This window comes from Pyxicephalus adspersus, chromosome Z (genome assembly GCF_032062135.1).
Source record: "Pyxicephalus adspersus chromosome Z, UCB_Pads_2.0, whole genome shotgun sequence".
Classification (NCBI taxonomy): Eukaryota; Metazoa; Chordata; class Amphibia; order Anura; family Pyxicephalidae; genus Pyxicephalus; species Pyxicephalus adspersus.
This window is the reverse complement of record NC_092871.1, coordinates 10,401,953-10,415,990: the sequence shown is the minus strand read 5'-3', so window position 1 is coordinate 10,415,990 and position 14,038 is coordinate 10,401,953. Positions and strand designations below refer to the sequence as shown.

Genomic DNA, 14,038 nt, shown 5'->3' with positions numbered 1-14,038 from the left:
CCTGGTAAAATAGAATAAAATTTTGCTGTGGCCCGGTATATGTACACTTTACACTTCTCTGCTATTCTCAGCAGCTCGGCCTCCTGTCAGCACACTAGCTGAGAATAGCAGAGTAGTGTAAGAGAGCTGGTGTGCTGTCAGGTGTCAGAGCTGCTGGAAATAGCAGAAAAGTGTAATACATACATTGCTCTGCCATTCTCAGCAGCTCCTGTGTGCGCAGTGTGAGGAGAGATGCCCGCACTCCCACTGGTTGCATTCCCGCTGTCACACTGTTATTAGCTTTAGAGCAGTGTATGGAAGGCCCCTGCGCTACCGTTCCCAGCACTCCTGCCATTTGTGGCCACAAACTCACCAGACACGGACCAGCACAGGTCCGAAGCCTGGGGATTGGCGACCATTGCTCCAAACGACTGCTGCTAGAACAGGCCTGCTTGTTTTGGGTAAGGATGCCTTTACTGCTGCTTTGCACCCTATAGGGTTGGATTCAACAGCCAGTACAAGCCAATGTCAAGCATTTAATAACCAGGACAAAAGCAGCAAAAAGGCAGTGCGATTGCCCAGATTATGTGAACGTTGTTCAGGCCTCGGCCACAAATGTGGTACAAAAGTGGCCAAGAGAACAGGTGAAACATTCTCGTGACCACATTTGCTTAGGATGATTTTTTGCAGAACCCCCCTCCCAATATTGAATCACAACTGAGGAGGGAAGAAAGATTTTCCAGCAACTATGGACATAGGTAGGTTATAATAATAATAAAGAGGTAAAAACACCTTTTTGAGATAATCATTTTGCATAAAAACAAAGGGGCATTAGGGGACTGCAAATGAGGAAGAGAAAGCACCAAATAAAGTAAGGTTTGCAGGGCACCCTAAAGAAACAGCAGTAAAGACAAAAGACTGGCATGCTAAGCTATGAAGCTGCTTGTGGAATTCAAAGTATAAATAAAAGGAGCCTGCAAAATGTTTTACTTGGATAATTGTTTGATTGTGGCTTCTCAGACATCTGGAGTTTCATTGGCTTGAAAACTATTGGGAGACACAGCCCTGTTCAAGGGAATTTAATTAAAATAAATAAATAAATAAAATGCTGTAGGTATATCTTCAGCAACATCGAATATACTATTTGTACAGCAGGCTGATCAAGCAGGCACAATCATATTGGCCACAAAGGTAGCCTATCCATGTGATAGGAATATGAGGATAGGAAGTTTCAATAAGCTGAAACTCTACCTCCAAGTGATGGCACTTTATGCCCATACCAGTATTTGTTTTAATATATTAATATATAAGTGGCGATGAATGCCTTTAACAGAGAAACTTTTTAATTTTAACTCAACCCACTATTTTTTGTATAGATTGGAAAACATTTACAACCTTAATCAGATCTTTCTGCCATATTGGCAAGATTCCCTAACTTCTTGTCAAGACCGAAGATAACAGAAAATCTCTCCAAAAACAATAAAACCTTTTTTTTTATTGTTGCCCATGTCTCTTCATTCCATGACACCACCTCTGCCTTCCATTTCATTCACTCAGGAAGTGAGGGAGAAATAAAAAAAAAAAAAGTAATTTTGCTGAAACCTGAATTTTCAAATCACAATTTTAGCTTCACTTTAAAACTTTTTTTTTGCCATGAAATGCATTAGATATACAAATAAAACTGTAATCACAGTGCCCTGAGAACTGCAATATATGGCACCAACAATGGTGGGTTATTTACTACCCAGTCACTGGGCTTAGCAGAATGCCAGTTTGGTCACCCTCAGGGGATGCCTGCAAATTGTTCTGGATCAACAGATTTAGGATTTTAAAACTAAAAGCAGCTTTACAACCCAGAACCTATGCAGGCTTGCAGTAGAATGGAGGCAAAACCATACCATCCCAGTCCTCAGGCTTCATTGGTATCAGATTTATTAATGGAGACATAGAGGGGGGATATTTTCTTTAGAACTTGTAAAATATTTTGTGGGCACTTTGTCTTTTAACTGCCAACCGGCACATTTTTCGGGCAACACACCTATATTTTAGAATTTAATAAAGGCATGTTGCCATGTTGACTGGATGTCAAACAACCTTAACTCATGAATAAAGTCAAATAAATAGTTGAAATAGTTCACTTTGAATAATTATTCCTGCCTAAGGTTACCTTTAGGATAACAAGGTATAGGCAGCCACATTCATAATTTTGCCTGAAAGGAACTTTAAAAAGCACCCAATATTAGCCCAATATTCACCAGCAGATGATTGAGGTGTGGAGGTAGAGGATCCCTGTTTAGTAATAGGCAATTGCCAGTTGTGTAACAGCAACGATCACCCCTTTTCCCACTGTGCAAATTGCTCCCTAAAATTCAGTTACCTATAAAAACATTAATAAACAAAACAAACTACTTTCAGAAAAAGTCTTGGGGGTATAAAGTACCCAAATATATCCCATTGATTGTTAGATAATGCAAATGAGACCAACTTCCTGGTAATATAGAGCAGGGCGCACTGCACTTGAGTCATAAAATGAAGTCATGTGACTTCTACGAAAAAAATTGGAAGGGGTTCAGGTTCTCAGAAGGACAAGATAGGACTGCAGCTGCCCACAGCACAAGAGACATGACTGCTAAGCTCAATACTGAGGTGCAGAAGTCCAAGTCAAACTGCGCGGCATAAAAGAGGTGTATGGCAGACGTGTGATAAGCTGATGAAGACTGTTGAGACATTACGTGAGCCACTTGTCGATGCATTCTTTGTAAACCGTCTCATTCGAGTGCCACATGGTATGTACAACTCCTGGTATAGAGTAGACTGCTATTGCTCCTCTTTTATCCAGAGTGCGGAGACCAAATGTATCGTCCTCATACACCTAAAAGACAAGTAACTTAGTTTAATAGGAGAAAATGAATGGAAGTTGACTGTAGCACAAAAAACAAGCTTGATTAGGTTCTGATTTAGCTAGTTGCCCCATGAGTGAAGGAAAATTTACGTTACTGGTCTGCAAAACTCTCAAATCAGGATTTTATACAAGAGGCACAAGGGGAGCATTAAAGACATTACCACCCCACTATGGGCTGCTGTTAAATGTATCAATGCATTGGGGTCCCCCATACTGCAAAGCTTAAAAGTTTGTTTTGCTAGAGAAAAAATAAATATTTACTAAATATCCTTTTCCTCACTACCACAGGATTCCAGTGCTCTATGCGCTCTTACAAAGCCGGAGCTTTTTGCTGTTTGTGTGTGTCTAAACCCTGGGAGCATCTGATTGCTGGTATAAAATGTTGTGCTTATTTACTGTTCAACACACCCAAAAAAAAGTTGCACTCTTTCCTTTACTGCTCCTTTTATTGTTTTTAATAGTGAAATATCTCTTTAACTAAACTAGAAAAACTTTGCCAATGCTACAAACCTGCTGTTGTTGCATCTCCACCACTGTCTCATTTTCATCAAAGAATGCAAAGTGGCTGAAAAAAAAAAAAGATAAAGAAGTGTTAGGGTATCTGGTTTCTAAGCTTACTGCAATAACAAAGCAAGACAGCAGAGAGCAGAAGCACTGTGCAAGATATGCAGCCTGTTTGAAGTGTTGCAGTAAAAACTTTACCTGGACTGCCAAGGAGTAATGACGCCATCGTTGGGACCTCCTATGAGAACCATTTTTTTGAGTCGTAAAAAGTTTTTCCTCCATTCTGCCAGAGAAAACACAATATATATTAAATATATCAATTCAATTCAAGACCAAAGAAAAAAATGTCGAACTGAATTTTCACAAGATATTTGATCATCAATTCTAAACCAAACAAGCAATATTTAAACCTATTTCAAGATTTTTATTGAAATCTTATTATATAATATAATTTTATAATATAATTTTATTATTATAATAATATAAATTTATTTATTAAAAAATAAAAAAACGATACAAGCTTAAAGATACAGAGCAGCATTTTAAGTGATCATAACCAGCCACCCTCACAAAATCATGGTAATGCAGGTAGTACCATTCGCTTACAGTGATGAGCTGAAGGGTAACTAGCAGGGATTGCAAGGGAGGGAGAGCTCTCCTAATCTAGAAATAAGGCAGTGGGCAACCCCCATCGCCTAGCTAGTATATTGCGGAGAGGATTTGGCTAAAACACAATAGCTTTGGGCTGCCAAACACTTAAAAGAAGAGAGTCTCGAAAGGTGGCTTATGGAGATAAAAAGGAAGTTAGAAGAGGAGTTAGGAGAGGAAGGTGAAAAGAAAAAAAAAAAAAACTGTCTTGGGGGGCAGGGTAAGTTATTTAGAGGGGGGGGGGGAGGTAACCAGACCATGACCCTGATAACAAAGTTCAAAGTCAAAGTTCTTGCAATGTAATGCACAATCCAAGGTGACCATGTATAGAAGAAAACCTGTCTAGCAATTTTAAAAATGTATTAGTAAAATGACCTTCTGCTTGTCCTTAGCTACTATACAAGTGCTTGACCATCACATTTTCATTAAAGTTTGCTTTGAATACAAAAGTAAGCCCAATATTTGTTACATCAATGAGGCTTAGGTAGCAGAAAAGCCCAGAAGAAACCCAAAATGTATTTTTCCGTGTGTTTGGCATCATGCATCACTGTGTATTCTTTTCTTTTTTTTTGCAAAAGATCTGGACATTAACAACACTTCCTGTTGCAGTCTGACATAGCCAAGCCACTGTCTTGCAAAAAACAGCGTTATCAGCCTGCTTAGTCTGCTCCTTCAACTGGTTGTTTTCTGTCTATGTGATAAACCTGATAGGCAGCTCAATGAAGTGCACATGGCAGACAATAGTGCTGTTATTTGTAAACCACTGCAGTGTTCAACCCAGGATTTTTTTTTAACCTGAGTGGGTAGAAATTGTAGGCAGGTGGTAGCCCTTTTATTGTGACCCAACTTATCAGTAACCATCCAAAGAAGACAGCCGAGTGATTACTAAAAAGTGCCGGGTGGGGCACCCAGCTAAAAGGGGCTTGAGATGACTGTACTGGCTTGGTTTTTTTTTTAGCCTGTAACTGGAGGTGCCAAGTCATATCACAGGGCATGCATGAAAAAAAAGGTATCCATAAACTGCACTGACCACATACAGTATGACACAGTGAAGAGAAGTGCAGGGAACATTCCCAATTTCAATCCAGAGAGTGAAAAGATGCCAGTTGACCTACCTGTAGTGTTTGGTTCCGGCCTTTCAGAATTTATAGGTGCCAGGAAATCACTGACATTTATATACATGTCGTGATGGTGAGGATCTGAATGCACAAAGATAAGTGTTAAAGGAAAACATAAAACTTTTACATAGCTTCATTTGAAAAAATAAAATCTTGCAGTCAGCCTACCCATGCACTTTACAGGTTACATGTTTGTTTATGTTTAGGGGGTGTAAAATGGAATGTTATCTAATCATAATAATCAGTCTTACATGCCTCTTTTCCATGTGACCAATCCTTCCCCCTCGCTACATGCTGATTACCAGTCCTGAACTGGTTTTACCACACTTCAGGGCTTTTACAAAGGCCATGACTGTATGGCAGTACACTTGGCTATACATTTTATGCATACCAATGCAGCTAAACAAGATATGCTGCCTACTGACACTCCTAGAACTGCCCTAGGCAGAACTACCAAATACGTTTAAATGAACCTTAAGCAATGGGCAGAAGAGGCAAACTGGTTTTACGGAGTGTATAGTAATGCAAGAAGTTGGTCTCATAAGGCCAAATCAAACCATATTCATACAGACACTGCACACTGTTCATTTTCATGGTGTTACATCTTCTTCCCTATAATAGTGGTTGTGCAGCCCTTAATCATTGTGGTTCATTATAAACAGGCATTATATCCTGACCACATTGTGCAGTGCACATAAAAGACTTGGTCATTCTTAGCACTATTACGCTGCTGGTGATGAGTGGTGTGGCCATTATTCAAGTTTGCTATGCACTGGAGTAAAAGGCCAGGAAACACACTTCCAGTAGCAGAAATACTTTTACAATCAGACAGAAATGATATTGTGGAGGTCAGACATTGGTGGGCTAAAGGAACTCTCTTGTCCAAAACAGAGAGTATACATGGGGAGCTGACCTAAAGACTGAGCTCCATTCCTAAACACCAACCCCATCATTCAGTCTCTACATGCTCGTGGTCATTTTTAAATCCCCTTCCCCACCCCCTATTCCTTAATTTCCAAAATTTCATTGTTACACCTTACCATTCCAGAAATTGCAAATGGAGAAAGTCTGGCCAATCTGGGTGTAGCAGAATCTGTACAAATTAGCTTTCACATAGGTGGGAAACAGATACCGAAGATAATCCGTGTCTGCAAAACAAAACAGGGATAATTAAATTCTTTTGTGGCATCTCTGTTATCTAAAAATACAATGGAGTTCAAAAAATTTGGTCATGCGTACCCATAGACAAAATTTTTGTTTTGTCTCCTAGATTGTAAGCGCTTTGGGGCAGCGTCCTCTCCTCCTGTGTCACTGTGTGTATCTGTCTGTCATTTGAAACCCCTATTTAATGTACAGTGCTGCGTAATATGTTGGCGCTATATGAATCCTGTTTTTTATTATTATTAATAATAATGATAATAATAATAGTAAAGAAACATATTATCCTTTATCAGATTTTTATTGATGTCTGAGCCCCGTTTGGCTGACATCCTCCATAGTGGAGTCCTGGTTCCATAAAAATTTTTCTTAGTGGCTATTCATGTTACCTTGGCAATTGTTTGGTAAAGGTCCTGACTTTTTTTTGTAAAGTCAAGGAAAGAACTCTCAAAGAACAGTAAGTAAAAATCACCACATCATAAAAAACTATTAGAGAAAGGAAAGCGCTGTAAAAAAACGGATGGAAAAAACAAACTTACAACTTCAACCTAATTAAAAAATGAAATTCCTAATTAAAGCTCCCTTTTAGTGTCCCTCTTTTGCTGATAGAGAATGACTATGAAGAAATCTAAATAAACCATGTGCTGGGAACATACCTGTGAATATTTGTTGCAATAAAATGGGATATTTACATACACATAGTAGGAAGCCAGGTTTTGGTATGCCATCATTTTGAGAAAATGTCTGACTTGCCTAATAATTCATGCAAGCAGATTATATTCTTTATTGATCTGCCTCTATTTAGGTGAAAATCCAATATTCTTTTTTTTAATGAGTGAATCAATACTTTAAAACCCCCAGTGTCAGTGTGGAATTATTTTTAGACTCAATATGTCAGTGTGTCTGTGCTCGAAGACCTTGTCTTTCATTGTATTTTTAAATTGAGGCCTCAAGTGTTAATATTTTGAGACCCTAAGGCTGCGTACCCATGTGCAATGATTTTCGTTGGAAAGGATCTTTTACGATCCACAATGCATAAACAAGCGTTGTACATACAGCGCCATTCTGATCTATGGAGAGGGGAGAACAACCGAGCGGCAACCCGCTGCACTCTCTCCTCTTAACTTTTATTGCGATCGATCGGCGTCTGTGGATCGCCAGGTCGGACGACAGACAACAACACCGTACACACGACAAATTCTCGTCTGATATCAGCCCCATCAAGTAGAATAAATATGTTTACCAAAAAGTTCAGTTTTGATAATACAAGAGATGAGATGAAGGGAAGTCAATAGGAAGATATAACCATATTTATTGTGACTGCTTCCCTGTTCAAGCTTTCATTTTGTGACAGCTAAATATACTACCATTGACTTTCCTGTTTGCAGAAAACATGTTTTAAAGAACTTCCCAGTGTGTTGACACTTAAAGAATTAGTTCCCTCTGTGTAAATATACTTTATGGTAAACATGCAGTTATACAGACTAGGGAATATCCCAGCTACAGAAGTGATGCCCTGGTAAACACCACACACGAAACACTGGCATGACAGCAATCCAGCCTATCAATGTTCTTATTGTACATTAAGTTTTGTTTTTCCTTTTTTAATGTGACCACCAATAATCCTAAAAATAGTAGTAAGTTTTATTCATTTCACCACCTAATTTAGTCACCTCCCTCCCAAAGCAAGGTTAGAATTCAAAACTGCTTGCACCCAGTAACAAACAATGATTTTCAAAATGATTTGACAACACTTTGAAAAGCACTATTATTCATCTAATTAGAATTAGGTGTAATTAATTACCATATAAATATTTCACTCACTATGGCATAAACAGTGATACCAAATATGTGTTGCAAATTCAGCATTTACATAGGCAGCACGGTGGCTCAGTGGTTAGCACTCTGGCCTCTGCAGCGCTAGGCCCCAAAATTAACCCAAGACTATATTTAAGATTACACACATACATAAGGACATTAACATATGACTATGGTAGGGACATTAGATTGTGAGCCCCTTTGAAGGACAGTTAGTGACATGACTTTGTACAGCGCTGTGCAATATGTCGGTGCTGTATAAATTCTTTGTAATAATAATAATAATAATATTATTATTACCATGTCATTGGCAAGTAAAGGGTTAATAACTAGTTCAGTATAGTATGGGAGTACAATCAAGAAATGCTTTCCTTTTTCCTCAACCCCCCTTGTCCCACAAATCCATTCTTCCTCATCACTTGCACCTCTCCATCATCATCACCCTCATCCTATCATCACATTAAATGTAGGTTAGGATTTCAAGAGCCCGTTCCAAAAACTAGGAATGGAGGAGAGTGCTGAATACAGGGGAATGAAGAATAAAGTAAGTATTCTTACAACACCTCTAGAATAAGTAAGGGATTAAACTTTCTGTCTGGAAGGGGAGAGAGATAACACATGAAAATCATTTTAATCAGTGACTACAGCTTGGCTTCTAAGAAAACAATTCTGCCTTGCTATTTAGTGTGTCAATCAAAAGAATGGTTGAACAGGACTACCAATCCTTTGGCAGGTAATATGGTTCACATAAATCTATTTCAACTGGGCATTCAGGTGCTCGCCCAGCATTCTACTATAAAGCAAATGAATAAAGTACTATTGTGAAAGCCTCACCTCCATACTGTCCCATCTGAGGAGATGACAAGGAAATGAATGTGTCCACATTATGATCTGGAATGGTCTCCAAGAGACCCCGGCAGATTAATCCTCCTAAGAAAAATAAAAAGATTAAAAAAAATTAGACATAACAGCTACATTTAAAAAAAAAACGCACACAGCTCAGATAGAAAAACGTTATGGTAAAGCATTTTTTTATGATTCTACCCGTAAAATTCTTCATGTCCTAGGGTGACAACATTCACTTTTTTACTTATTGACTGTAATGTAAATGTAATGTAAATATAAGTGTTATCACCCTAGGACAAAACACTTCTCCTATCCATAACATGGAGGAAATGCCAAGTTGCTGGATGTGCTTGGATATATTAAAGGAGCCCATGTGTTTGGCTAGCCTCTACGCAGCCTTTTGTGTCTGTTAAATTTTCTGTTCAATTTTATTTAGCTGAGATTACACAGCCACACTTATGCTAACCCAGCACTATCATTGAAAACCTATTATTAGATTATAATGATTTCACGGAAGGAAGTCTATGATATCTTGCAAGAAAGGAGCTGAGATGGTAAATGTGTCACTGTGTACACCTCTGCACATGCCTACGGGCAGTGCATGTGCAGCGTCATGTGACTCATACCCAGGAATGAAAAGGATGCTGCAGGATTAGATGTCACAGATATCACTGGCAGGGTGGAAAAAGAGAGCTAACATGTGACAACTACTGAAGGAATATATTGCCTCATTCATATATAGAATGACAAGCATTAGGGCGGATTAATAGGATTCATGTGAGCAGATGAGGCTCTGTCTGGGGTTCAGTCTGTCACAGAGCCAAACAGTCATGAGCAGTTCATCAAGCGGAAATAATCTTCAGCAACTGTGATCATTTACAGAATAACAACACCAGGCTCCAGAAACTGCACTGCTGTCAGGGAGTTAAAGGGAACATGTCAGTATCAAATGAATGCATCTTGTAAATCTCATACATTTTTGCATAAGTTTGACAATCATTATTCCAGACCATTGAGAGTCAACAATTTCATGATTCTTCTCAAACCAATTTGCAGGCACGTGTTCAGCCAAATTAAAAAATTATGGTTTGGTGATAAATAATACACAAATAGTTTCACTCATTTCTAGTCATCACTATTGCTAGACTTTGGGCCTGATTTATTAAAGTTCTTTAAGGCTGGGGAGCATACACTTTCATCAGTGAAGCTGGAGGATCCAGCAAATCTGGAATGGAAGTCTTCAAAGTCATTTGCTAGCAAATGTATTTAATAATGCACCAGATCTTTTCCAGGTTTGCTGGATCACCCAGCTTCACTGATGAAAGTGTATCCTCTCCAGCCTTGGTGAGCTTAAATAAATCAGTCCTAAAATCTAGCAATGTTCCCCACAAATGCCATGCTAACCCTTGTTAAGTTAACCCTTGTTAAACCATGCTAAATTGTAGCTAAGGCACTCGCTCACTTGCTTATAAACGAGTATAAGTTGCCCCCAGGGCATTGGGCCCTTGAGAAAAAAACATTATTATTATTATTCTATTCATAAAGTGTCAACATATTACACAGCACTGTATATTAAATAGGGGTTGCAGTCAGTGATGGTGATAACTCAATCCTTTGTTATGGGTGTGAAAGTACCCCAGTCTGTTGCTTCAGGGCTTACAGCTAAACCTTGACCACCGACATACATTTTACCCAATCACTGCTTATATTTGAGGGCAAGGGGTAGGCAGGTGCAGGCAAAAAATGCTAAAGAGTTGCCTGTCAGTATCGCAGCAGATTTGGTCGGCACAGTAGTTTGTCTTCTATTATCCCAGTGACAGATTAGCCTTAAAGATATTCTATTTATTTAGCTGTTTAAGAAGCATCAGTACAAAGTTTAATCCCTCCAATAAAGTAGCCAGTAGCCACACTGCAGGTTCACCATGTTTTAACTGTTAGCCTGGTTGTTTAGTCCACACTGCCTGTGAAACAACACAGACCAATCATACAGTACTTGCTCATATTTGCTGTAGTTAACCAATTTAGGAAGCTCTGTGCTCAAGTGATGGTGGCAGGTTCTGGTTAATGCTTTCACTTCTAGGAAGGTCTGCAGAGTGATTGCTGGGGTCCTAATGTTGAAGACTTGTTGGCTTTGAACAACATACAAGGATTTTGTTTTGCCTACAACACCACCAAATACGCAAAAGATTTTATATGATGTTGATAAAGTAGTGAGGTTCCTTATGTTAAGCCCAACACTGATGGAATATTCACGACTTTTCAGTTCTGTGCACCATTATACAAGTGTTAAAGTATTATGGTGCCATTGATTTTGAACATATGTTGCAGCCCTCACAGCAAACACGGAAAATAATACATCGAACCCAAACAACAATTTATAAATTGACCCTTACAGACACAAAGAGCAGAGCAGGGACCCTGCAGCAGCGAACAGATACCATCTATTGCTTAGGCTGTGGGCAGTCTGAAAGTCACTCACCTTGAGAATAGCAAAGCAGGTGCACCCCTTCACGGCCAGCATTCTGCATGATAGGATAGATCACTTCCCTGAAGCCCATCACCTGCTTCCAGAGTGGCTGTAAACTTGATTTGTGGTCAAAGAGATCAATAACTGAAATATTAGTACCCGGATGAGACTGCAGGGACAAAAAGAATGAGAATTATATTACTACAACAGGACATTAATCGGATCTGACATCATAGGTTATCCCTGCCAGTACAATGAAGTACACAAGTGTAATGATCACTACACTGACACAACATGGCTCATTGCTGCACACTAACTAATCTCACAAACAAAACCCAGGCATCTTTAATAGAGGGAGCAAACATTGAATATTACCAGTAAAAAGAAGCTAGGTTGTTAGTAATGTATTTAAACAACTATTTAAGGTGCCATTTACAATATATGGGCAAAGGTTAATAGGCACATTTTTAGGTCACTGATGTCAGGTGTTTCCAGGCAGAATTCTGTTAATACTACACCAAAGATATTTTAGACAATTGTGCACTTCCAGCCTGGTATTAAAAATGTTTAATGTTGTTTAACACTGATAAATATACATATTTAAGTGTTACATGTTCTTTGTAATTGTTCTCCTATGGCATTAAGCATTTTTCTTGAATTTTTTTTTGTTAAAGCTGGGGAAGGTCTTGATCTTCAGCTCTGTTGATTTTTAGCAGCACAAAAGCACCTATTTGCATTGTCTTCATAAACGCATTATTAAATCCTTTTCCTTGTAACTCCACAATACCCTGTGAAGTTTTTATATGTACTTAAGAGTAGTTCTCTCTGCTTCCGAAACTTAAGCTAAATAAATAGAGATCTCAGCATCATTACTCAAACAGAATAATCAAAGTCTTCTGGCCACTATCAGTCACTGACTACCTGCCCAATGCTTTGGCTATGAAAAACAATTGAAACAGAACACTTCTAAAAAAGAGGGTTTGGGCTTACAAGCAACAGGCACATTGCTCATGTGATAAATAGAATATTGTTACCAGCATCATAAAATATTTAACACTTGAATAGCAAGAACTATGTACACAACCTGCACACATCTACCACCCACCTTCTTGATGAACTCCACCAACTGCTTCAAGCTTGCAGAACTGTCAAAAAGCCCATGGATCATAATGACTGGTTTGTACCCCATTGTAGGGTCTACCAGCCATAGCATAACCGGCATAAAGAATAGCAGCGTCGGAAGTGCCAAGGGGCAGGCAGCAGCCATTTTTGAAGTCACCTAGGAATAGACAAATAAGAGACGGTGTGACTGAGCAGGTGTCAACCAACTCTGGGATAATGCAATCTGAGACAGTTATATATGTAGCAGTGACACATAAATTACCAACACAAACATCCTGGTGATCCAGATGCACAAGAATTTGATGTGCGGCATCAAATGCCCCTCCCAATCAATTATCATCATATGATTTCTACATACCTTACTTTACTCTGTCAGGACCACTGATCGGAATTTTCCAGTCCCAGCCAGGACACTCTTCCTGTATTGTCTTCTCTCTCTGTTCCTCTTTCCATTCCCTCCCTGTGCTTCTCCACTTCCAGTTATGTTTCTACAGCCTCCAGCAAATACAGATCTAATTTTATCAGGGCTGTTAACTCAACAAGAGCTGCACAGGGAGGTCACTGTATGCTCTGGCAGCAAATGGTTATTTCCAAAAATATTTTTTATCGTGGGGTCTACAGCAAGCAATTGAGGTCATGCTAACATTTTGTCTGGGACAAGTTGGAAAATGACATACTAAATCTGGATAAATGATTAGGGAGCATTCACTAAATTATTTCTTTACTGCTGACACTTATTAAACCAACTAAATCATTACCTACAGGGATCTATGAACTAACTATATTTCTGTGATAAAAGGTGCATTGGGTTTCTTCTTCTTAAAGCCCATGTCCAACCATTTAGATTGTTCTGCCTGACACAAATTATCTGGAGCAGAAATGCATAGAAGTGGTTTCTATTATGTATGTCCCAGACTGGAGATTTTACTTCCTGCAGCAGAGACATGACAAGAAGCCAATTTAAATCTCACCAAAGTGAGGGAAAAAGGATTTTTATAGGAGTGATACTAGGGCTGTGTTATTGTATCAAAATCAGAAGTTTTGCAGACCTCTATAGAAAGTTCAGCTGTTCTTGGAGCTCACTTTTATTCCAACCTTGCACAACGAACTAAACCTTCTGTGTGGAAATGTCGCAGCCAATCACATGTATTTGTTTTCACTTCTCCCTTGCTAACCCCCATTTAATGTACAGCGCTGGGTAATATGTTGGTGCTATATTAATCCTGTTTAATAATAATATTAATAATAAGCGCAATACAAAATAGGACTCTGTAATTCCAAACTGCCCTATCATCTAACCACATGCTGACAAAGGAATTTGAATCTTTTTGGAATGTCAACCTTCTGGCCACTATCAGACTTACTCCCCCCAGTGCCAGGCTTGACCAAAAAATACAAGTAAAAATGTTCCTTTCTTTTAGGATTTTCTGTGGCAAGCTTTCCCAGGGGACATTTCTTCTGGCATTATTTTTAATA

At 38.9% G+C, this 14,038-nt stretch overlaps 1 protein-coding gene across 1 annotated transcript in view; it reads right to left on the bottom strand.

The window, feature by feature from the left end:
- Positions 1-1,454: 1,454 nt before the first annotated feature.
- Positions 1,455-14,038, bottom strand: part of PPT2 (palmitoyl-protein thioesterase 2) — a 14,391-nt gene continuing 1,807 nt past the window's right edge. Inside the window, exons 2-9 of the mRNA XM_072431788.1 lie at positions 12,546-12,719; positions 11,453-11,609; positions 8,962-9,057; positions 6,192-6,299; positions 5,149-5,232; positions 3,584-3,668; positions 3,392-3,446; positions 1,455-2,851 (exon numbers count right to left, since the gene is read on the bottom strand). Of these exons, the coding sequence (XP_072287889.1) occupies positions 2,708-2,851; positions 3,392-3,446; positions 3,584-3,668; positions 5,149-5,232; positions 6,192-6,299; positions 8,962-9,057; positions 11,453-11,609; positions 12,546-12,719 (903 nt within the window). The 3' untranslated portion in view covers positions 1,455-2,707. The remainder of the gene's footprint in view (positions 2,852-3,391; positions 3,447-3,583; positions 3,669-5,148; positions 5,233-6,191; positions 6,300-8,961; positions 9,058-11,452; positions 11,610-12,545; positions 12,720-14,038) is intronic.